Source organism: Octopus bimaculoides, chromosome 25 (genome assembly GCF_046866305.1).
Source record: "Octopus bimaculoides isolate indiv1 chromosome 25, ASM4686630v1, whole genome shotgun sequence".
Taxonomy (NCBI): domain Eukaryota; kingdom Metazoa; phylum Mollusca; class Cephalopoda; order Octopoda; family Octopodidae; genus Octopus; species Octopus bimaculoides.
Window position 1 is genome coordinate 33,409,528 of NC_142952.1, and position 27,500 is coordinate 33,437,027.

General features: G+C 36.4%; 1 protein-coding gene across 39 annotated transcripts in view; it reads left to right on the forward strand.

Annotated features, from left to right (window-relative positions):
• The window catches only part of LOC106877320 (oxidation resistance protein 1), a 365,865-nt gene that overhangs the window by 320,399 nt on the left and 17,966 nt on the right, over positions 1-27,500 (forward strand). For 16 of the 39 annotated variants that reach the window (XM_089342165.1, XM_089342167.1, XM_089342166.1 and 13 more), the window contains 2 exons: positions 4,184-4,201; positions 17,492-17,557. The exons of 11 other annotated variants lie outside the window; for them this stretch is intronic. In XM_089342165.1, the coding sequence (XP_089198291.1) occupies positions 4,184-4,201; positions 17,492-17,557 (84 nt within the window). The remainder of the gene's footprint in view (positions 1-4,183; positions 4,202-17,491; positions 17,558-27,500) is intronic. 12 more of the 39 variants (XM_089342187.1, XM_089342169.1, XM_089342173.1 and 9 more) reach the window with 1 other exon arrangement.

The window sequence follows — 27,500 nt, forward strand, 5'->3', positions numbered from 1 at the left end:
GACTAATAATACTTAGCTATCTCAACAAGTCTGGCAGAAAATTCCAGACACGTTTCATTCCTATTCTGGACTCATCAGCAATCCATAAACTAATATAGAAGATTGTATCCTGGTCACAACAGGAAAATGGATTGTTAAGAGAATGAATTACTCAGACATACCATCAGCAGGGAAAAACAATAGTTAAGCATTGATAACTTTGCTATTGTTTTTTTTTTATTTTTATTTACTTGAAGGTATTATCTCTCAGTCATTAGTTAATTGGACAATTATCCATAATCCTCTAAATACTTTTCCATGAATCCTTCTCTCTCTCTTACCTTCATTTTCTCCTTTGCCTCCTCTTCTTTCTCTCTCATTCCCTCCTTCTCTCTCTCTCTCTCTCTCTCTCTCTCTCTCAAGGAATGAGCTTAAGTCCATTGAAGCAGGTTTGTGTGTATGTATTCTCTTTTTGCTAATGACTAAAATGTGTGATTCCTTTAGGCCAGTGGATCACATGGCACATCCAATGAAGGACTCGGATAGAACTTCACTGACCCCCCCCCCACTTGCACACTTACTCTCCACTCATCATATCCACCCATACAATACCACCAACCTACCCTCCACTCTTCACACCCATACAACCTACATGGCCACCCTCCGGTCATCACATCTACCCCCACAGCCCTACCTACCTACTTACTTACCCTCAGTTTTCACACCTACCTATACCACCCTCCAGTCTCCAAATCTACTCTTCCAATACTGCCTACCTACCTACCTACCCTCGAGTTCTTGCATCTACATTCACAGCCCTACCCATCTACCCACATAACCCTATCTACTCTCTCTCTCTCTCTCTCTCTCTCTCTCATACTCCAACCTTCTATTTCTCACTCTTATTCTCTTGACTCTTAGTGTCCAGGAAACCCTCAAGCCAACGTCCTGAATCTCACCCGTGAAGGACCGATGCAAGTTGGGTCAAAACGGATACTTTATTAAAAAGCAGCAAAAATATCACAAAACCTGTTACTCAGAGTATCACGTTCCCATTCGTCGCACAGTTTAAACTGTCTGACGAACCGGAACATGAAACTCTGAGTAACAGTTTCTGTGATGTCTTTGCAGCATTATTAATAAAGCATATTACTCTACCTCTGGTATTCGAGTACTATTTTTTCCCACTTTGTTTTGCATTTATGTGATTACTCTGGTACATATATATGCATACACACACATATATATATGCCCACATGCATACACGTGTGTGTGTGTGTGTGTTCATGTCATTTTGTCTTGACATTGTATGCTAGTTGTAAACAAGTCTCACTCTCATACAAGCAGTGTTGTTCATTTGCAATTCTGTGTGAAGACATCCCATCAATGTGCTCTTCATGTATGAAAGACAAGAAGAGATATTACCGTACTTGAAAACAGGTGAGGGTTGGCAACAGGAGGAGCACCCAGCCAAGAATATCTGCCTCAGCAAATCTTGCCTGAGAAGTGGACATTAAAATGACAATGGTGATGTGTTTGTGTGAGATTTAGCTGCTATTTCTAGGAGACTGTGCAAAACACATAGGTGCTCTCTCCTTGGTTCATCGCCATGCTGTTATGGTCCCTCCCACAATCAAATTAACCTTCAATGACATTCCATCTTTGACCATCCCTTCATTATATTTCCATACACTGTCTGTCCTGGGACAAGCATCATATGCATTCTTTTTTTATTTTTGTGTGTGCGACTTGAGGGGTTTTGGCTGCTGTTTCTAGCAAACCGAGTGACCACGTACAGGTTCCATATAGGCTCCATGCTATGTTAATGTTGTTGCTAATATGGTGGTGTTTTTAAACTGCTTTAGCGCTGCAGCAGAATTATTCTTGGTGACAGGAAATTAACAGGCAGGCAAACAGGCAATTCCGAAGAATGTCACCAAGACCTGGATGACTCAGTAAAGTGTTTATAGTGAGACAGTATTAATCTACACACACACACACACACACACACACATGCATGTGTGTTTGTTTGTATACATATAAACGTGTGTTTGTTTGTATACATATAAACGTGTGTTTGTGTGCGTGCGTGTGTGTGTGTATATCTTTTGCTTGTTTCAGTTGTTTAGCTGTGGTCATGCTGGGGCACCACAGTGATTGGTTTTAGTTGAACAAATTGACCTCTCTGGTACTTAACTTCTTAACACTGTTAGTTATTTTATCGATCTCTTTTGCTGAACATGTATATAGGTATGTATGTGTGTGTGTGTGTGTGTAAATATATGTATATGTATGTATGTATATGCATATATGTGTGTATATATATGTGTGTGTATATATATATATATGTGTATATATATGTGTGAAGGCATATGGCTCAGTGGTTAGAGCGTCGAGCTTACGATCGTGAGGTTGTAAGTTCGAATCCCGGAACTGGGATGCATGTTGTGTTCTTGAGCAAGACACTTTATTTCACGTTGCTCCAGTTCACTCAGCTGTAGAAATGAGTTGCGACGTCACAGGTGCCAAGCTGTATCAGTCCCTTTGCCTTTCCCTTGGATAACACCGGTGGCATGGAGAGGGGAGGCTTGTATGCATGGGCGACTGCTGGCCTTCCATAAACAACCTTGCCCAGACTTGTGCCTGGGAGGGTAACTTTCTAGGTGCAATCCCATGGTCAGTCGTGACCGAAGGTGTGGGGGGGGTCTCAGCAGCTTTGTAAATGAATTTGGTAGGCGGAAGTTACTGCCGTGTGTGTAAGTGCTTGTGCTTCCTAACAGAAGACGGCTCACAGTGGAATTGAACCTGAAAAGCACCTAGCTGCACTGAAACTTTTTACCGGTAGAGGCAGTTGTGGTTGAGACGGCCTTGATCCTCAACTTTTTTTCTGCCAAGGTTCTCCTGGGGATAAGCAACACACATACACAAGCAAAATTATTGAACCCTCCTCAGGAAAAACATCAAAGCCATCACACACCCTTAATTCTCTCTTCCACCCTTATTTTACCAACACCTACACCCTCTCACCCTTCCACACTGACCTTCCATTCTCTCTCTCTCTCTCTCACTCCCTATACAATTACACAAATTGATGTTTGCCAATTCAATTTCTAACTTCTTACAGTCATTCTTTGAATCTCTCTCTCTCTCTCCTTCTAACACTAACGCCCTCTCTCTCTGTCTCTCTTATTTCTTCACCTCTCAAACTCTCTCCTTCTAACTCCTACTGCTTCTAATGCTAACCCTATCCATCTATTTAGATCTTTAGTTTGTTTTCTCTCTTTCTCTAACTCTACCCAACTTTCACTTTCTCTTTAGCTCTCTCTCTCTCTCTCTCTCTAGATCTCTCTCCTAACTGTCCCTCTGTCTATCCAACTCTTCAATTCTCTCTCTTTTTCTCTCTTGCTTTCTCTCTTTCTCATTTAATTTTTTCCTTTTCTTCTTTTACTTTCATTTTATTTCTTTATACTTTTGTTGTTTATTTTTTTATGTTGATGATGATGATGTTTTTGTTGCTATTATTGCCACCGCTGCTGCCATTGTTGTTGTCATCGTTCTTGTGTTATTGTCATCGCTATTGTTCATCGTTATTGTTGTTGTCATTGTCCTCCATCCCTGTTGGTATTTAACCCTAGGTCAATCATGACCCATCAGATCTATGTTCAAAAACATTCCACCCGTGACCCTGCCATCCATTTCTTGATCATTTTATAACAAGGCTTATGCCATCTACTAAATCCCTCTTCTGACTTAAGGGATTGACTGCTATCTCTAGCATCCCAAGAAACCACCTAGGATTTTTCTTGTTGGCTTGTCATTGTTATTACTCCTGTGTAATGCCAGTTCAACTATGATCAAGAAGGCCTATGGTCAAAGACACTCCAGTCATGACCATCCCATCATTTTATCAGTCAGTAGGACTACGTTATTTTGTACGCCCTTTCCTCGCAGGTTGCAACTTCAGGGGAAAAATTTAGCTTCTGTTTCTGGCAAGCTGAGCGACCAGCCATACAGAGGCTCCCTTTCATTGTCTTGTAATCGTCATTGTTGATGTTGTTGTTGCTATTGTTGTCTATTGTTTTGTCCTCATGGCCTGTGGTGGTTATATATATATACACACATATATAACCATTGTATTGCTGCTCAACCATTCCATTTTCTCTCTCTCTACCTCTTCTTCTTCTTCTCCTCCTCCTCCTGCCAGGGTCAGATGTATGATTTTGTAAGTATCTCCCTGCTTGCATTCACTTTTTCTTTATTATTATTATCATCATTATTATTATCATTATTATTGTTATTTTTGTTCACTTTTATTTTCTTTATCCTCTTACATATATGCAGCTACTATATATATAAATTTAATAATGAGGGTAGAAATTGATATTAGTCATTTAAAAACAGTGGTCTAGCATATTAAAAAAAATCCGAAGATTAAAATCATATTACATACAAAAATTAAGAGGAATGACCACCAAAAGTGGACTCCTATATGCTAGAAATAGATGCTGAATCATCTAACCACGAAAAAAATGTTCTCAGTAAAAATTTAGCGACATAACAGACATAACATTTTTCGTGGTTAGATGATTCGGCATCTATTTCTAGCATATTGGAGTCCACTTTTGCTGGTCATTCCTCTTATTTTTGTATATATATATATATATATATATATATATATAAATTTAATAATAAGGGTAGAAATTGATATTAATCAATTAAAACCAGTGGTCTAGCATATTTAAAAAAATCCGAAAATTAAAATTATATTACATACAAAAATTAAGAGGAATGACCACCAAAAGTGGACTCCTATATGCTAGAAATAGATGCCAAATCATCTAACTGCTGAAATTTTTTTTCTTGAGAACATATTCTTCGTGGTTAGGTGATTTGGCATCTATTTCTAGCATATAGGAGTCCACTTTTGCTGGTCATTCCTCTTAATTTTTGTATATATATATATATGAATGTATGTAACTGTTATTGTATCTTTGGGAAAGTTATTCAGTAATGCCACACAGTGACTTGTAGTTTAATCCTCAGTCTGAAGTTCTCCACCATGGATGAAACTGTAAGTGAGGCACTGAACTTTCCAGGACCCACAGTAAGGTTATTGCTCCAGAAATATATTGAGTTCTTCCCTTTCTTTGAGCTCATCATACCTCATACACAATACTAACAAATACATATATAATATCATCATCATCGTTTAACGTCCGCTTTCCATGCTAGCATGGGTTGGACGATTTGACTGAGGACTGGTGAAACCGGATGGCAACACCAGGCTCCAGTCTGATTTGGCAGAGTTTCTACAGCTGGATGCCCTTCCTAACGCCAACCACTCAGAGAGTGTAGTGGGTGCTTTTACGTGTCACCCGCACGAAAACGGCCACGCTCGAAATGGTGTCTTTTATGTGCCACCCGCACAAGCCAGTCCAGGGGCACTGGCAACGATCTCGCTCGAAAATCCTACAGGAGCCAGTCAGGCGGTACTGGCAACGGCCACGCTCAAAATGGTGCATCTCATGTGCCACCCGCACAAGAACCAGTCCAGGGGCACTGGCAACGATCTTACTTGGCTTGCCGGGTCTTCTCACGCACAGCCCATTTCCAAAGGTCTCGGTCCGTAGTCATCGCCTCGGTGAGGCCCAATGTACGAAGGTCTTGCCTCACCACCTCAGCCCAGGTCTTCCTGGGCCTACCTCTTCCACGGGTTCCCTCAACTGTTAGGGTGTGGCACTTTTTCACGCAGCTATCCTCCTCCATTCTCACCACATGTCCATACCAGCGCAATCGTCTCTCTTGCACGCCACAACTGATGCTTCTAATGTTCAGCTTTTCTCTCAAGATACTTACACTCTGACGGGTATTCACATTGACATTACACATCCAACGGAGCATATACACTTACATACACACTTTCCAAAATACTTATTATTACTATTAATATGTATTTATGGTTTATTTTCTTAACAAAACAAAGAAATATAGACACACACACACACACACACACACACGCATACGCACACAGTTACACATTTGTTTATTCGTTTAACATCAGTTTTTTCATGCTAGCATGAGTTAGATGAGAAGCTTGTTGCTGCAGGTCCTTTTGGACCAGATACGCTCCCTATCACCAACCCTTACTGTTTTTTGTTGTTGTTTTCAAGGTAGGGATTTTATTCCAGGAAAAAGCCAAGCAACAAGTCATCGTATCAATAGGGAATATTTCACTGAAGCTTTGATATGCAGATAATAACCGTCGTACTCCTGTCAAGCCATCCAACCCATGCCAGCATGGAAAATGGACGTTAAAGGAGGATGAGGATGATGATTCAAATGTATGTATGTGTGTACAGTCATATACATATATGCATATATATCATCATCGTCGTCAAATATATGTGTAATATATATATATAGAAACCTTGCCAAATCAGACGGAAGCCTGGCTTGCCAGTTCTCTTTCACACCTTCCAACCCATGCCAGCATGGAAAGCCGACATTAAATGATGATGATTAGGATATATATGTATAGGTGCAGGAGTGGCTGTGTGGTAAGAAGCTTGCTTCCCAATCACATTCTTCTGGGTTCAGTCCCACTGTGTGGTACCTTGAGCAAGTGTTTTCTACTACAGCCTCGGGTCAACCAAATTTTTGTGAGTGGATTTGGTAGATGGAAACTGAAAGAAGCCTGTTGTATATGTATATGTACGTTAGGAAGGGCATCCAGCTATAGAAACCATGCCAAATCTGACTGGAGCTCTGGAGCTTGGTGCAGCTCTCCAGCTTAGCAGTTCCAATCAATTTGTCCAACCCATGACAGCATGAAAAGCAGATGCTAAATGATGATGATGATGACAGTGGTGATGATCTGTGTGTGTGTGTGTGTATCTTTGTGTATGTGTTTTCCCAACACCACCACTTGACAACTGATGTTAGTATGTTTACATCTCTCTCTAACTTAGTGGTTTGGCAAAACAGACCGATAGAATAAGTACCAAGTTTAACTAAAAAAAAAGTTTTGGGTTTGATTCTTTCAACTAATATTTCTTCAAGGCAGTGCCCCAGCTGTAGTCTCAAAACTGAAACAGGTAAAAGACAAAAGATATATATATATATATATATATATATATATATATATTTGTGTGTATATATTAGACACACACATATCATACAACAAGCTTCCTACAGTTTCTCTCAGCAAAATCTACTTGCAAGCACTAGTTCACTTAGGACTATAGTAAAACATGTGCATATATACAGAGGCAAGGATTGGTGAGTGATAGGAAGAGCATCCATCTGCAAAATCCTACTTCAAATAAGTACCTGTCGAGCCCAGGTTAGCAAATGAATACACACTCACACACACACACACACACACACACACACACACACACACATCGGAAGAAGATAACTCTGTAGTAGAACCCAGCCATTATCTATATTTTATCTTTAAACCTTCCTTATTTTAATGCTTTTATTAATTAAAATAAAGGTCTACTCTGAAAGGAATGTCTAGCAGACAAAATACTAAATAACTTTTTATTAATTCTTGCCACTAAATTAATTAATTACAACAGGTGGGTGATTGAGTTTGTATTTACGTTTTATAAACTTCCATTTGTTTTTTTATCGTTTTTTTCTCTCTTTTAAATGGTGAGTATTTATTTGTTTTTAGATCGAATGTTATATCCCAAAACTCTAACTCTGTGCGAATTTGTTTTTAACTGTCGTTTTTAGATTTATGTCTTCAAGTGATTCAAATAGGTCTTTCCTGAACACATCTAGTTGTCGGTTTTTTTTTATATTTCATGTAATGATTAAACCATTCCCTCAGTACAGACCATATTTTAAATAGTCAAATTTCTTGTTTAACCAATGTAAAATATAAAGGCCAGCAAGCTCACAAATTTCTGCAGAATCTATGCTTCCCATTGCTATACCAAAAACATTACAGTCCTCCTTTTTCACCTATTAACCCTTATCAAAAGCCAGTTATAATTTTCTTACATGCAGGATTATTTTGATATCCGATTCCTTAATTTGAATGTAATTTTTTGCCAAAGCTAATCTTTGGCAAAATCTTCTTCTATAAATTAGTTCAATAACTCACCTTCTTTCTCTCCTCCTCCTTACCCTCCTATTTCTTCTTTTTCCTTATAAGCTCTTTTTTTTTTTTTCCACCAACCCAATTGTGCCCATCCATACAGGTTTTTATTTATGTACTAAATATACTGTTACTCCACTCTTACTAGCACTACTCATTCATTTACTTTGTCCAACTCTCTTGGGATTTCCTTTATAACATTTCTTTCCATTCCTCTGGAACCAAACACTCGGTTTAATTCCATTTCAAGCTGAAACATTAGCCTTTACCATTTACCGTTCTAGCAGCAACGATTTTCATATTGCTCTGGTTGTTTGGCCCTATTGATAAATATAAGAGTAATTTGATACGGCTTTGAAAATTTCTACACATTTGGGCTTCATTTTATATATTAATAAGGAAGACCCATAACCCCCCCCCCCACACTCACATAATGTTTTTCAATGCTGTATCAATTTACTATATATACTATATATATAATAAGTTGATACATATATATGTATCAACAGACAACACTCACACACACGTATGTGTACATATATATATGCATATGTATGTATTATATGAATGTGTGCGTGTGTGTATATATATATATATATATAATTTTATATATAAATATGTATTAAATTATTTTATATGTATGTATTAGAGATGATATAACTGAAGGAAATAGGTTCTGTGATTAAGGTTAAATGAATTATTGTATTTAGTTCCATATTCAATTATGTTGGTTTCTATGGGTACTTAGTCTATGACCTTGAGTAAATGTTAATGAAATCAGCGTGTGATATAACAGCATTAGTATTGCATTATAGCATAGACAATACCGTTAGAGTACAAACAATATCGTTATACTATATGCAGCATAATGATATCAGTACATACACTGCTGCCATGATTTTATAAATATCGGCCTTGATTTTGAATATATTGTGTATTTTTTTTTACTTTGAGGAGAATTGATAGTTTGTATATCATTCTGTTTGTGTGTGTTGATGGGGTGGAAGGATCGATCTCTTCAAATACTTGATTGTTTTCAATTTTGGTCAGTGCTTATAAGTGCACACTTGGTTGTGTGGGGGGGGGGGGGTTAAGATGTTTTGTTTGCAACCAGGTGATTTCAGGTCCAATTCCACTGTGTGGCACTTTGAGCAAGTGTCTCCATGCATTATAGCCTTAACTCAGCCAATGTTTTGAAGGAGATATTAGTTGACGGAAATTGTAGGACGCCAATTGTGTGTGTATCCTCATCACCATTTCACATCCATATTTCATGCTGAAGATGGTTAGATATAGTTTGTGCATGTATATGTGTGTGTGTGTATGTATATATATATATATATACACACACACACACACACACACACACACACACACACACACACACACAGACACACACACACACACACACACACACACACACACACACTTCATCTGTCTTAAACCCTTTTGATACTGATGTGTCTGAAGCTGCTTCTGGTTCTGTCACAAGAGCTTCTTGTTTTAAAGATGTATAAATTAAAACCTTCCACCAACATTTCAGGTAAAAAACACCAGCTTAGTAATCCTTTCTACTATAGACACAATTTGGTGGGGAGGGGCTAGTTAATTACATTGACCCCAGTGGTTCGACTGGTACATATTTTATCGACCACAAAAGGATGAAAGGCTAAGCCGACCCAGTTGACAGATGATGTGTCCCTAAGCATTTTGGTCGGTGTGCTAACAATTTTGCCAGCTCACTGCCTGACACCAGTTTCATAATGACAGATATTCTACTAAATTTCTCATTTTTTAAAAATTAATTAAAACAAAGAAATTAATTAAAACAAAGCCATGTATTTCAAAGGAGACAGGGTAACAAAAGGGTCAGTTCATGTTCCAAACAACAGCATAATAATGACAAAGTTATTTTACTAAATTCTTCGTTGACTTCAAAATTAATTGAAACAAAAGCAGTGTGTTTTAACAGAAACAGGGTAACAAAGGGATTAATATAATAACAGTAATAATTTATTTTCATTTTTTTAAATTCCACTTTTGATTTCTAACTTTGGTACAAGCCTGATAATTTTTATGGAAGAGCTGTTTATTTTATCAACCTTGGAAGGATAGAAAAGAAAATTGAATCGTTGCAGAACCTGAACGCAGAATGTAAGGAAAAGGGGTTGAAGTCTTGCGAAACTTTTTAGTTTGGTGTTCTGTTGATTCAGTTACCATTCCAAATTCTAGCATTGGAACAAGACCACAAATATATATATATATATATATATATATATAGGGTGGGGCAAAATGGGTGACTCCCAGTCAGGGGCGTAGCTAGGGTAAATGGTACCCAGAGAAAGCATCGAAATTGTGCCCCCTCCCCAACCAAAAAGTGGAAACTTGCTTAGAAATTGCTTAAAGTTGGCTCCAAGTCTCACCCAGAGACCTCAAGAGACACGAGTTAGAAGTTCATGTTGGTGTTATGCTTAGGGTATCATATATTTGGTTTTGCTTAAGAAAACATAACAAAATTATAAGTTTGTTTTAAAATTTTATTATTATATAAGGTGGTGAGCTGGCAGAATTGTTAGCATGCTGGGCGACATGCATAGTGGTATTTCGTTTGTCCTTATGTTCTGAGTTCAAATTCTGCCAAGGCCAACTTTGCCTTTCATCTTTTCAGGTTCAATAAATTAAGTACCAGTTGCATACTGGGGATCAATCTAATTGACTGGTTCCTTCCCCCAAAATTTCTTTCAGTTTCCGTCTACCAAATCCACTCACAAGGCTTTGGTCAGCCTGGAGTTATAGTAGAAGATACTTGCCCAAGGTGGCACACAGTGGGACTGAGCCCAGATCTATGTGATTCGGAAGCAAGCTTCTTACCACACAGCCATGCCTGTGCCTATTGTGGATGAAAATATTTCTTATCATCATCATCATCATCTTTATTGTCATTATTGTCATACAACATAAGAACATATGTCAGAGGGTAATGAGCAAAGAGGTCCTCTATCCTGTCATTAAGGCTCTTGACCCCTTTTGTCTTTGCCCCAAACCCATATTTAGTGGTCTCAGGTTATTTCATATTCAACATCTTAAGTTGTTGTTCCTTATTGTTGTAGTTGTTGTTATTCATCTAGTTGTGTTGTTGTCTTTCTATGTAAATGTCAACCCACTCCACACCACCACCATTCAGCTGGAATATAAACGGTGGTGGTGGTGTGGAGTGGGGAGATAAGGTATATTTCAGTTTCAGGTAAGTCGTCTGATTTAATAAGACGTGTCTCACCTTGTCTAAGTCTTAATCTTAAAATAACATTAAAAATTAATTAATTTTTAAAAAATACTGCTGCTGCAGGCATTGGTAAAATTTGAACTCTTGTTTCTTTAACTAACCATCTTAACTAAACTAAACTAAACTAAACTAAACTAAACTAAACTAAACTAAACTAAACGTCACCTCAGTAAAATATTTCTGAGATAATTGTATTTCTGTATATTTCATTATATATATTTTTTTTTACTATTTTTGTTTTATTTTATTTTTTTTTATTTCTGAAGCTTGTAATAATTATCTCCACAAACTCTGTTGTCTGAGTATTGTTAATTAGAATTAATTAAAATGATAGAGAATTATTTTCCATCCCTGTCCCAGCCAGACAAATCATGCGGGTAAGAAGGCCATTAGCAATTAATTACTGGTATGTTGGATATCTGCTCTTCTGCAATTCCCCCTAATCATGTCTTGAGTTAATGGGATGTTGTATTTCTGCTTCAGAGAGAGACACACACACACACATCTGGTTGTCTTGGACACATTGGTCATACTTCTGCAGGGACACATCATCTGGTTCCTGGCCCTTAATTGTCTCCCTTCTGCACAGATGCAATATTTGGTACCTGTTTCATATTTTGTGTCTATTCTGCTGAAGCCTGTCAGTACACATTTGTCTCCCTTCTTCGGGGACACAACATCTGGGGCCAGGAACAAGTGTTCTAACTACAGAGACACAACATCATGCATGATATTGCATTTCTCTCCCTTCTACAGAGACATATTTCCGGTGCCTGATCCACATTTGCCCCCTTTCTTTGGGGACACAGCGTCTAAGGTCAGGAACACACATGTTCCAACTACAGAGATGCAACATCTTGTGTGATGTGCATATGTGAATGTTCTACAGGGACACATTTCTGGTTCCTGGTACCTATTTGTGTATTTCTGACTTGTTCTCTCAACTGCACCTCAGGTACCTTATCAATTTAGCACCAGCTGGGCTGGAACTGAAAAGGGAGATGCTAAACTTGTCATTTTGTAACCCTGATCAAACAAACCTAAAACCAGTACTGAGAAGTCAAAATATAGTTTCTTTGTAGAAAACTCTTGAATATACCTCTTCAAGTGGTGGTGGTCATGGTGCTAAATTGCTTGAGGACTTAAATTCTCTCTAAACAAGACCATCTCTCTTACAAGACCATCTTGTAAAATGACAAACTCTACTCGCCCTCACCTCCTTTCTCTTTATAAGTAAGTGTTTCTCAGCCTTTTTTGCCAATGGGTCCCACTTATTCCTATTTTACACTACTGGACCCGCGGACCCTCACAACCATTCAATGTTTTAAAAAAATCCAGTTATGTTTTTATAATTAAATATTATAAGAAATTGTGTAAAAAGATTGTTGAAGTATTTTTTTTGTTTTATAGAAGTATAAGCATTCTGTTGCATGTAAGGTTCAGCAACAAAATATTATATGGACTCCCAAGGGCCTGGTGTAAATTAATCCAGTTAATTCCCCTCTCCCATTAAGACTCCAAATGTGACCACCCTGTTTAGGGCCCCAAGGGATGATGTGCAGTGTTACCTAGTATTTTCCTTATTTTTGAGCTGTATTGTTATTTAAACTAAAGCAACATGGTGGGTCAATTAATCTGGGTCTTTTTTTAATTTTTTTATAAATTTGAAAATTAATTAATGAAATTAAAAGTACAATTTGAAATTGAAGTAAATTTAATATTAACAAAGAAAATTAATTAATTCAATGCATATTTGAAATTTGCATGCATATTTGAATGCATATTTGAAATTTGCTCTTTTTTTTAGGATTTTTTTTGTTTGTTTTTTTACATTTAATTTTTGTTTAAATATGGAATCGAATTTCAGTCATTTTTATTTCATTTCATTTTTATTTATATTTATTGTTTAGTTTTGTTGAGACACCTTGCCCTTTCCTATCCCCACAACCCCTATTTATTTCGTGGAGACATTTCTATTTTTTATTTTATTTTTGTTTAATTTTAGTTTTATCTTTTTTTGTATTTAAGATTTTTTTTTTAGAAAGATGAAAAAATGAGATTCAATTACATTAATTAAAATTCTCATCCCTCATTGTAATTTTCATTCAGAAATTGTATTCTTTTGATGATGATTATTATTTTTTTTTCATCCATTATTATGTATGTGTGTATGTCTGGGTGTGTGCTCTGTTGGTAATTAAAGTTTTTATTCGTCAATAGCTAATAGGAGACTAATAAACTAATTATCAATATAAAATATTCATTATCTTCAAATTTAACAAATACATATGCATATATATATAGAAACACACAAACATACTTTTACATACATATGTGTATATATTTATGTATGTGTGTGTATACATACATACATACATATATATATATATATATATATATATATATATATATATATATATATGTGCATTTATGTAAATATATATGTATATATAGGTGCAGATATGGCTGTGTGATAAGAAGCTTGCTTCCCAACCACATGGCTCCGGGTTCAGTCCTAATGCATGGCACCTTGTGAGTGGATTTGGCAGACGGAAATTGAAAGAAGCCTTTCATGTGTGTGTGTGTGTGTGTGTGTGTGTATATATATATATTTTTATGTGTATGTGTCTTTGTGTCTGTGCTTGTTCCCCCACCATTACTTGACAACCAATGTAGGTGTGTTTGCATCCCCGTAACTTAACGGTTCAGCATAAGAAACAGATAGAGTAAGTTCGAGGCTTACAAAGAGTAAGTCCTGGGGTCGATTTCTTCAACTAAAACCCTGTAAGGCGGTGCTCCAGCATGGCCGCAGTCAAATGACTGAAACAAGTGAAAGAAGAAAAGAAAATACAAACACACATACATTTCTATACATATATATGTACATATGTTTATGCATTTATATATATGTGTATGTATTGACCGTTGACTGGACACTATTCAATTTTTTTTCTCCGTGATTTTCTCCTTGTCTCCGTATTCTTTCTGTTGAAGAGCGTAGCTCGAAACGTCAAAGACTTTCCGTATTCCCGAGCGTCATACTAATACATCCTTTTGTTATTTACACCACCTGTCCTCGTCTGTTGTTGTTTTTTCGTATATTCTCCCATATATATATATATATATATATATATATATATATGTATGTATGTATGTATGTATGTATACATGCACCAAACACACACACACACACACATATAGATAGATAGATATATCGAGATAGACTCACATACTTCCTTCTCCTTCATCCGACTTGTATTCATCATTCATTGCTCTCCACCACCCTATCTATCATCGATTACATCCACCCCTCAGCCTTGCTATTACTAGGCGGGTCTAGCGATTACACAGCGGCTCATTGGCTTAACTCAACTCAGTTTGACCTACAAACACCCTCTGTGCAGCCACCCCCCACCCCACACAAATTATGGGTTTCATAGTTAAGGGTGTGCTTTGGTCATAGACACACACAGTGGGAGGAGGGGGTGCAACTGTTGATGGGATATGAACCTCAACCAGTACCCTTTGAGTTAGACTTACAACTGCAACTCACTGTCGTTCTCTTTCCCTGTTCCAGTTTGTTCCCACCCCCACCTTTGCAGCACTCTCTCTCTCTCTCTCTCCCTTACATTTCTTTCTCTTTCTGTCCAACTCTCCTACAAATCTATCTATTTATATATATATGTATGTATGTATGTACATGGATACACACATACACACACACATTCATCTATTAATGATAGCCATAAATATGCCTGAAATTTAATTGGACCCAGAAATTTAAAGTGTCATTCTTGACTGTTGGACAGAAGTGGATGAAAGAAAATCTAGAATCAGAAGAAACTAATAATAGTCTGTGCAGTGTCGAATAGTTGAAATAGAATACGACTGGTGGCTAAGTAGCTACAAAATAGTCTGTGAACTTCATGGGATGAAATATAACACTGGTGATTTATATCGGGGAAAAACATTTATATTGCCTGTTTTGGACAGCAAGAAGTTGCAGGTGCTCTGTGGCGCAATCAGTATTCTGGTCATCTAGAAAGCAAAAGATATGGTTTCCAAATCTTGTTGGAGGGACTGCTTGCCATAAGTGTGAGAATCTGAGAGGGGAATATGTTGAATAAACTCATAATTAACTGATCCCTCGTGTATTTTCTTCTACCCAAAGCCAGGAACTTTCCAGCAACCCCCTTGTACATATGCATAGTCACACGGGCCCTTACACTCACAACACATTCATTTACTCCTACAATTGTATTAGTGGCATTAGACAAGATACTCCATTTCCCAGTGTACAAATCACTGTTGTTTAATAATATACACACGCAAACATTCAGACATCATCATCATCGTCATTAACTTCTAAAGTTGTAATCTTTTTAATTTTTTTTTTTTTTTGTTAAATTAATTAAATGCCATTGTTTGTTCTTGTTGATATTGTCCTTGATGATTTTTCTCTTCTATTTATGAAAAACTGAATGCTTTAAATGCACCTGTCTGATTCCCCCCACCCCACCACTATCGCCACCATTCACCCACGGTATTAGTTTCATATTGTCATCATTGTTAGTTTACTTTTAGGTACATTTAGTCTTGTTCCCTAGCGCTGACAGCATCATCCCTGCCACCATCAACCCACACAGCTTCTTGTGTTGTGCCTCAGCAAAATCCCAAACTAAATTGCTTGATAGATAAAAAAGTTAACTTAGATATGAGACAAACTAGCAAAAGGATTAGACATTGGTAACGAAGTAGCTTAGATGGCTTAGACATTGATATTAGACTATATAGCTTAGACAGTGGCATTAGACAAAATACCCTATTTCCTGGCATACAAGTCACTGTAGCATAGAGTGTACACGTTCAAACATCCTTACTCTCTTCCCAAATCATCATTGTCTTCCTAAAATTCACACATAATTTTTAGTCTCTACAAAATTTGACTGGTATGCCAGAAAATACAGTAGCAAAATGGCTTAAACATTGATGTTAGCAAAGTGCAAAATAATACATAGCTACCCACTGACCGCAATCCACCACACGCAATACCTCAAATTGCTTCTAGTTATATATATATGAATTAACAGCTAAGTTTTGATGCACAAGATACTATGAGCATTAACATTGAACAGAATAACATTTCCAGTCTAATTTTGAAAGAAAAATGTGGCAGATGCTCTGTAATGAAAGCAGTTATGATGTCACTTGAAAGACAATATATACCAGACAGTGTCAAGGGTGTGGCCCATAGCCTATTCTTTTCTTCTCTCAAGGTAATGCTTATAATGTCTTAGGACATATTAGAATGCTAGCTGTTAATTTATATATATATATATATATATATATATATATATATATATATATATATATATATATATATATATATGTATGTATGTATGTATATATATATATTATATATATTTAGTGTTTAAGCACTGTGAAATATGTTCTTTGTATTTTAGAGATCAGTTATTGACTTATGATTAAAGTCTAATATGTTATTATAATGCAATAATTATAAATGGAATCGGTGTATTTATGTGAATAAAAATCGGCTTAAATGATCAGTCAGAGCAACATATTTAGAGAAGTCAAAAAAAAAAGTAAAAGTTTCGGAAATGATTCATAGTTCTGCTTTACAGCTGTTTCAATTGTTGGAATACAAACACCATCATTTGTATACTTACATAGTGAATACATAAAATTACACGATACATTTAAATGTGATGAATAAACGGTTTCATCACATTAAAATCATGTATTATTTGTTATATATCATGTAATTATATGAATGATAATGTTCATACTGCAATCATCGAAACAGCTGTAAAGCAGAATTAAATTATGATTCATTCGTGAAATTTTTGATTTTTTACTTTTCTAAATATATGTGTGTATGTGTATATATATATATATATATATATATATATATATATATATATATATGTTACATATATACATACATCTATATATGAAATTTGTTTTTACTGTATTATTTATTTTTTATATGCATATGTTGGTATGGATGGGGGAGGTATTGTCTTTCTGTTCTGTCAATATTGGTTGGTACGTTGTCTCTGGTTCAATTTGCTGATGCGGAAACAGAATTTTTCCAGGTGAGAAAAACGCAGAACCTGAAAGGGAGTTCCATGAAGTGGTTGAGAAAAATTTCAAGAAAACAGGTCTGCCATTCCGACTTTGCCTTTGCCTCTAGCTACAGATAGTTCGCTCCAAGTAGACAGTTTAGTATTTTAGTTCTCCATTCCCCATGTATATATTATATGTGTGAGTGTGAGTGTCTGTCTGTCGAAGTTTACGTGTGTGTGTGTTTTTTTGTATGTGTGAATGTGTCTGTCTATATACAATATACATATATAAATACATGTATATATGTATATATATGTATATATATATATATATCGCCAGTGGATCATATATCTGAAAACGAAGCACACACTAAAAGTTAGAGCAGTGATGTATTTACATGCAGTTAAATATATGTCTGGTCTTAGAGTGACCAAAGGGTTTTATGGATGTGAAACTATTGGTCACTCTATGACTGGACATATATTACACTCACACACACACACACACACACACACTCACACGCTCCCCATGAATGTATGCAATCATACGGAGATATATATACATGTATGTATGCATATTGTGTATTTAATTTGAATATGACTATACTAATGACTAAACATTAATTATTTTGTTTTATTTAATTATATTTCATTCAAACGATGTATGAATAGAAAGAGAATTCTTTAGGTGGTTTTTTTTTTCTTTCTCTTTTTCAATGATGTAAGTTTAAACACCAGCATTTTTAAATTAGCAAAGTGCAGTTATTAGGCTAACTTAAAAGTGCCATTAATTATATAATTAATATATTAACAATGCTATAAAATCTCTCAATAACACTACAGAAATAATGCCAATAATGCTTTAAAAAAATGGATGTCACATAATTTATGCATATTCGAAACATGCATCATATTGAAAGATATAATGTGCACATTAAAAAAAAAAAAAGTAGCAAACATTATGGTGTTAATTCTTGGTTTGGTAAGTGAAAATTCTCATAACAGGATTTCGTTATGCGAAGGTCAATCTGTTAGTTTTATGATCACATTAGCCTTGAATTTCAGAATTAAGCTCATTGTATATAATGCTAATGAAGGTGCATGGCTTGGTGGTTAGGGTGCCAGGCTCACAATCGTGAGGTTGTGAGTTTGAATCCCTGACCAGGCTGCGTGTTGTGTTCTTGAGCAAGACACTTTATTTCACGTTGCTCCAGTTCACTCAGCTGTAGAAATGAGTTGCAACATCACTGGTGCCAAGCTGTATCAGCCTTTGCCTTTCCCTTGGATAACATCAGTGGCATGGAGAGAGGAGGCTGGAATGCATGGGCGACTGCTGGTGTTTCATAAACGACCTTGTCCAGACTTGTGCCTCGGAGGGGAACTTTCTAGGTGCAATCCCATGGTCATTCTTGACCGAAGGGGTTTTTTACTCTTTACCCTTTACCCCTCATATAATGCTACTGCTAGGTCTCCAGCTGGTTGGCTCAACTTGGAGAATCTGTCTTGTGATCTTCTAATCATATGTTTGCAGTAGCAGATCTGTGATCTTGGAATGTGGAGAAGTAGCTTGACCTGCAACAAATTGAGTTGCAGCATTGCCTTCAGGGTTTGAATGCTGTGGCTCTGGTAAACCATTTTGCTGTGCTGTTCCGTTACCAAAGCAATGTTTCTGTCACTGTATAATCATCCAGTTCACCCAACATCTTGGAATTCTTCTGATGAGTATTCATATGGTTTTAATTTCGATAAGGAGTCTATTGGGTTGAAATCCAAGGATTGTGCTGGCCACTGTAGCCAGTCAGCACAAAAAGTCTCTCGTGAGATTTCTTTATCAATGTACCTCAAGAGGCCCAGACTGATGGGTCAAAACATGACCGATGGGTCTAATACGAAATCCACCTCCTACTATTAATTATTACTATATATATATATATATATATATATATATATATATATATATATATATATATGTATATATTAATATATAGTATTAGGGAAAAGGACCAAGGTTTATGAACTCATCAATGAAAATCCACTGTCACATATAGAAAAAAATTATAATTAAAAGTACAATAAATAAGTATAATATATAAGTATAATATAATACAAAGTAAATATCATAAGATCAAGATAATAAAATGACTGTGAAGCTTACTTTAATTTTAATTTTTAATAAATTGATTTTAATTGAGTTTTTACCTGTAATTTTGGATTTTATCCCTAATATTATTATTATTATTATTATTATTATTATATATATATATATATATATATATATAAATGTATTTTTATAATACCTTGCCAACTTAAAGGATGCATTCATCTTCAAAATATAGCCGTGTAGTGTATTAAGAGAATTAAAAAAAGACCATTTGAGGAACGTAGTCTACTTTTAATTTAAAGCCATGGAAAAGAAATTCTCTTTTTATTTAGCTATTGTTTGAATCTTGATTAAATGAAAGGGAATAATTAATTCTTAATTATCTGTATATGCATCTCTTTAAACTGAAACCATTGTGTGCGTGTGTGTGTGTTTTAGAAACCTTGCTATTAGATGTTATGTGAGTGTGTTGCTGTTGTCGTAACTGTTAGCATTTCTCCTGTTTCTCTCAAACCACAGCACTGCTGCTGCGGGTTGCCTTGGCCTTCCTTCTTCTTGACCTTGTCCATACAATACAGCTTGGCTAAAGCGTGTTTTTTAGCAACCAAAAAAAACCAGAGACCTTGTACTCTCTGAAAACAGTTTCTCAGTCAGAAGACTAGGGAGCTTGGTACCTGTCAAACAGCCTTTTAACTCTTTGGCATTCAGATTTCTCAGTCAAAAGTAATGCTTATTTATTCACATTGATATGAATTAGTCATGCATTACAATGTAGCTTGATAATTTCAATGATGTGAATATTTTTAGAATAATACTGTAGGGTAAGTGTGAGAGGCAAGAGCTGGCCAGTTTGAAAGTAAAACAGGTAGATTATTTTGGCTGGACATGGCCAGTTTAAATGCTAAAGGGTGAAACCAACAGAAGACTAGAGAGTATGGTACCCTGTCAAGTGGTCTGCTCTGCCAGCAGATGACTAGAGACCATGGTACCTTGTCAAACATTCTTCTCAGCAACCAGGAAACTAGAGAGCATGGTACCAGGTCAATAGATTCTGTCTACAGTGGCTGGCCCCTTAGCCAAGAACTTCTGTCACTGTGTCACTAGTACAACTTCTACATGGCCAGCTACTTTCAGCACTTAGTGACTCCTCATGAAGGCCCACCTGCATTGTGTACCTCCATATCCTTAGTTGTTCTTTTGACTATATAGCTGGCAATCTAGAAGCAGGTCCCTCTACAGGGTCTCCTTGGAATAGTCCCATATTCACCCCATTCAGCAACTTTTCACATTAACGATTCCATGCCTCTTTCTTTTGCATATCAGTGAAGGCAAGTGCACCTTCCTTGATATCATTTTTCTTCTATATACGCCCTGTATGTACCTGTGGAATTTATGTTGCTTCCTGAACACGACTATGGCCACTATATTCTTTCGCTTCAAGGAAATGCCTAGATACCAGGTTCAGTTCTGCCTATTTCAAAAAAAGGTGTTTGTGTCTCGTTTACTAATGTATCTACGTAAGTTTGTGTGTGTGTACATGTCAGTCTATCTGCAGTTCTTTGTGTGTATACATATACACATATTCGTGTATGTATGTGTGTGTATATATAGATATAGTGGGTTAGGGTTAGGGTTGAATATGTGTGTTTATGTTTAGGTGGGTGAGAACATATGTGATCTGAGTTACTTGCAGTCATGGTGGTGGGAGTTTCTCTGTGTATATATATCTGTATGAATTATGTGTATATATTAGCATATGTGTGTATACGTTTGGGGAAATTTCTATCAGAAAATTACTATGTGTGTGTGTGTGTGTGTGTGTGTGTGTATGTATGTATATATATATATATATATATATATATATTTATTTATACATACACAGACACAGTAAACTAGTATATGCATGTGTACGTATGTATTTTAGCTCCCGAGTCTCCCTCCTAAATTTACTTAGATTAGTTGTAGTTTTGCCCTAACTTGTTTCCCTATAAACATGTTGTATACCTCCCTCATGTGTATATATATATATATATATATGTATGTGTATGTACATGTGTAAGTACGTACGTATGGATGTGTGTGTAAGTAGATACGTACATCTTCGTTTCTGAATGTATATGTGAATTATAATCGTAAATATATCCCCATATGCACACGAAACACACACACACTTGTTATTTTCCCATAATGCTTCAGTAGGACAGCTTTTTATATCGTTAGATAGTCATTAACACTATTTGTGCTACATTTTTTTATGTATATGCGTGTGTGTGTATGTATATATATATATATATATATATATATATATATATATATATATATATATATATATATATATATATATATACACATACATACAGACATGCTACACAAACATGTATATGAATATATGTATGTGTGTGTGTATATATATGTGCATATATGTACAAGGATATGAAATGTTATTGTTCCAGGGTCAGTCTGGAGAGTTGGTAGTAAAATACGTACCAGTCAGATACTGGAGTAGATTTCATTATCCGTTTTCCTCCTGTCCCAAAATGTCAATGTAATCAACCAGCTCCCCTCCTCCAAAATTTCAGGCTTTGTGCCCTTAAAATAGAAAGGATTATCATTATCATCATTATTATTATTATTATTATTATTATTATTTGAAGACAGTGAGTTGGCAGAATCTTTACCATTTTTGGACAAAATGCTTCATGGCATTCTTCCAGCTCTACATTCTGAATTCCAGTTCCGCTGAAGTTGACTTTACCTTTCATGTTTTTGTGGGGTCAATAAAATAAGTCCTACTTGACCAGTAGGGTCAACTTAATCGATTACCCCCCACCCCAGAATTTCAGGCCTTGTACCTATAGTCATCATTATCATCATCGTTTAACGTCCACTTTCCATGCTGGCATGGGTTGGACAGTTTAACTGGGGTCTGGTGAGCCAGGAGGCTGCACCAGGCTCCAATCTGATTTGGCAGAGTTTCTACAGCTGGATGCCCTTCCTAATGCCAACCACTCCGAGAGTGTAGTGGGTGCTTTTACAAAACACCTGCAGGAGGACCGGTCAGGCGGTACTGGCAACAAACTCACTCGAATGTTGTTTTTCATGTGCCACCGGCACAAGTGCCAGTAAGGCGACGCTGGTAATGAACACACTCGAATGATGCTTTCTATGTGCCACCAGCACAGGAGCCAGTCAGCGGCCCTGGCAACGATCACGCTCGGATGGTGCTCTTAGTGCTCCACTAGCAACAGTATGTTTTTTACCGCTAGGTCATCTGGTGATCTGGTAGACCTTTGATCAAAGACCTTCCATCTGTGACCAATCAGTATACATATTTTTATACAGACATAGTATATTCTAAGACTATGTTCACCCATGTGTCCTTCCTCTTCTTAAGATGATAGACTACAATTTCTGGGTGGTTGGCTGCTATGTCTATAAAACTGAGCAACCAGGTAAAATACAAAAATAAAAAAAAAACTCAATCATTGGTAAATGAAGTCTTGTTCGTTAGGGATTATATCATTATGTCTCCAATCGACCAATATTTTGTTCAGAAGAAGCTTTATTTCTTCCCTTTAGCTATACAGAAACCACTCTTAAGAAATTCAACTTTGTTAATCTCCTTTAAACCTGTTAGCTTTCGGATTACTCTGTCAAATTTAACGCTTATCTATTCACATTGTTTTGAATTAATCATGCATTATCTCATCACCATCATCATCATCGTTTAACATCCACTTTCCATGCTAGCATGGGTTGGACAGTTTAACTGGGGACTGGTGAAACCAGATGGCTACGCCAGGCTCCAATCTGATTTGGCAGAGTTTCAAATCAGATTCTCATAGCTTTGAGATTTCGATGTCATGATAGTTTATTTTTAGAATGATATTGTCTAGGGTAGGTGTGAGAGGCTGGATCTGACGGGTTTGGCCATAAAACAGGTAGGACATCTGGGCCTGATGTGACCAGTTTAACCCTTTGCCTGTCCAAAGCATTTCCATAAGTTTGTCCTGAACTACTATGCTTGTTTTCAGAGATTTACTTAGCCCTTGTTTCATACATTCTGAATTCTATGAAGCTTTCCTTTCATAAGTCCCAAATTACTCTGGTGGCTGACAAAAATTGGTGAATGTGTATCATATATGATGTGTAGACATTAGGGAAATGTGTCCTGTGAATCGCATGTGATACACAGGACAGTCAAAGGTGCTAAGCTGTTCTGTTAGAAGAGACAGTCTTAGTGTGACATTGGTGAATTATGTTACACATTATGTGTCCTTATAGTGAGGCTATCTGTGACATTAACCCTTTACCTGCACAAAGCATTTTAATGCTTGTCCTAAGCATCTACACTGTTTCCAGACTTTTAGTCAACCCTTGTTACATGTGTTCTGAGTAATATAAAGCTCTCCTTTCATAAGTCCCAAATTACTGTGGTGATTAAAAGAAAATTAGGATTGTGTTATCATATATGAAGAGGTTACTTCCAAAACCAGATACATGCATCGGAATGACTTTTGGAGTAATTGTTTAAAACCACAACTTGAATATATCTGATTTTGGTTGGAAGACTAAGATTCGTCTCCTGTCTATGGGGCATCTGTCCCAGGTTGACTGCAAAAAAATTTCGCATGCGTGAAACCAGCAGCTTACAGATTGTGTTTTAATGGTTATCATGAAATCAACCAAATATGCACTTATACCAGTTCTGAAAGTAAGCATGATGTGTGGACATTAGGGAAACAGGCCCTGTGTATCCCATGTGATACACGAAACAGTCAAAGGTGTTAAGCTGTTCTGTTGGAAGAGACAGTCTTAGTGTGACATTGGTGAATTATGTCACGCAAAATGTGTCTTTATAATGAGGCTAGCTGCGACATTAACACTTTATCTGTCTAAAGTGTTTTTCAGAAGTTTGTCCGAAACGCCCACTCATGTTTTCAGACTTTTAATTATGTTCTGAGTAATATAAAGCTAAGTGTTAAATACTAAAGAATTAAGATTCTGTGAAAAGGTTTTATGACTTTGCAAGTGTTTTAAAACTAGCTCTTTTACTCGTGTCAAGGGGGTACGCAAACACACACACACACACACACACACACCCTGCTCCACTTCTCTATCTGCCATTGCAGCTATTCAACGTATAAATAACATTAATAAATGAAGATTTGTTAAGTGTACCATGTTATTGATATTAATGGTTTGATGTATGTTGAAGACATGTGTGGAGTTGGTCGGTGGTGGTGGTGAACAGTTGTAAAAAGGTCACCAAGTTAAAAGTAGGGGAAGCATTTGGGAAATCATCAGTGAGATTTTACTGGAGAGCTGCGTAGGTGTGTGTATGCCTGCACCTGTGTGAATGAAAGAGAAAGAATTTGTGCACCAATGTCAGTGAGAGAGAGAGAGAGAGAGAGTGTGAGGGTTTGTGCCCCCAATGTGAATGAGAGACATTGTGTATGTGTGCATGAGAACTTGTGAACATTTGTATGTGTATGAGACAAAGAGTATATACACCAGTGTGTGTGTGTGTTAGTGACCAGTTTGAACAAAAGAGAAAGAAAGAGAGAGAATTGCTTTATTGAAGGATCACCCACACAATTCTTATGTAATTTTGGTTATAAAAGCTCTCTTGCAAAATGATTGGTAGGTTTTCTGTTTTTTTTTTTTTATGAGATTTTCTTCCAAATAAGTCCAACTTTGAACCAAAGAGGAATTTTTCTCTTCAGCTATTTGGTATTTTTTTTTTAATTGTCAGATAGCATTTTTTTTTTATATATATATATTCTTCTTATATTTACTTTTGTTACTTGTGCACTGTTTTTTTTTATTTGTATTCCATTTGCCTCTGTTTTCTGTGTACCCAAAACAGACTAAACCACTTTGATGCAGGGTTTTTTTTTTTCTTCTTTCTTCTTTTTTTTTCTTTTCTTTTTTTTTTTTGTTGTTGTTGTTCCATTAGAGTATATTTTTAGTGATAGGTAATTGGGACTGAAAATAGAGTGATGACATTTTGAGAGTTGTTGGCTAATGAAAGCAGGATATATATATATATATATATATATATATATATATAAAATGAATGAATGAATGAGAGAGAGAGAGAGATATAGTGCAAGTTGAAGAGGGCAGTTCAGAAGGGAGACTTTGCAGTTGAAGGTCAGGAGAAAGAGAAAGAGAGAGAGCGAGAGAGAGGGAGTGGAAGACTGACTAGCAGAGATATAAATAACATGGTACCTTTATAATTTTGGAAAATGTTGGCATTCCTCATAAGTGCAAAGTGTAAAGTGGGGAGGTGGGGAGACTGGCATCTAAAAGAGGGGTGACCTGTGCTAAAACTGTCACACTGAACATGGGACTGTACACTGGACCCACCTCATTCTCTATGCTTCCCAGGGTTGTAACTTGGTGTGGGTATTTAGCTCCTGGTCAGCACTGATTAAAAAACAGAGACAACGTGGGTTTTCTGGTGGGTTTTAAGTCTTTAGAGAGGGAGAGAGGGGGGGAATAAAGCTTTATGAGTGAATTTGGTACATGGAATTTGGTACATAGCACCCCGATTAAATGCAAATAGTGTTGAAAATGCTCAGCTTTGTCCTCTTCCCATTCCATTCTAATGATCTGAAAATACACAAAAATCAATAGAATTAAAAAATCAAAACACACTCGCTTGTAGAGCAAAAAATTCTCTTTTAAATAACATAAAACATTTTGCTAATGCGTTTTATTTCTGCATGCCTTTTTAAACTTGAAAAGAAATGCTCATTAATTATTCCACAACCCAATACATTAGGGAGTGAGTCTGATCTTTCTTTAGTACCTATAGAGGTAACTCTAGGCATGTTCCTTTCTCATTAGTCCTCCTCAGCAAAACGTCCTAATGTAGCTACCAGACTTTAGAATCTCTTTGAGAAGATATATATTTTTCTTCTTTTGTGGAAATTATTCATTGATTGGTGATAGGAAGGGAATCTAGCCAGGGAAAGAAAAATCTCCCACAACAATTTGCATCACATGTTTGTCTGTACATAACTGTATTCCTTCTGATTTTTTGCTATGGTGCAGAAATTTGCATTTGTGCAGACAACAAGCAACAACAGCAATGCACATACACACACAACGTATATGTGTGTGTGTGTGTGTGTGTGTGTGTGTCCTATCTTGACATCACATGACAGTTGTAAATGAATGTCACCATCATATAGATGGTGTTGTTCGGTCTTAACAAATTCTGTCTGACCCATACTAGCATAGAAATGTGGTCGTCAAAAAAATGATGGTTATGATTTTCGTATTCTTTATAGAATATAATCTCTTCTGCACAGGTTTAGCCATAAGAATCTTTGTTTGCTAAACCACAGTTTTTATCTGCAGAGAAGCAGTAATTTTCACTGTGTTTTGTCGAATACATTCGAAATTAATTAATGTACCAACTGGTAGAATAAATATTACTTTTGTTTTTATCAACTAAAAGCATCTATAACAGAGAGGGATATGTGAGGACAAGAAAAAAAGCCATGAGAAGAAAATGAGAGGTTGGGGAGAGCGGTCACTGATGTAATGTGTCTTTGATGGAGTTTGACTGCTATTTCTGGCAAATCAGGTGATTACATAGAAGCTCTCTCGGTGTGTGTATAGATAGAGAGATGAATAGACAGACAGACAGACAGATAGATAGATAGAAAATGGAATGAATACCATTCTTTATTTTAAAATCACCACAATTGTTACGACACATTTTTACACCTGTAGTACACTCGTTAGGCGTTGTGTAACGATGATCGTTCATTCAAGGTGTAAAATACACCTCCGCAGGTAACTGTTTAAATAAGTCCTTCGTTAGATCCCACCATCATTTCACTGGATGTGACACATATATATTGTTTTTCTGCAGCTCTAAAGGTTTTTAACTCTTATTTCTAGCAATATAGGTGCTACCTT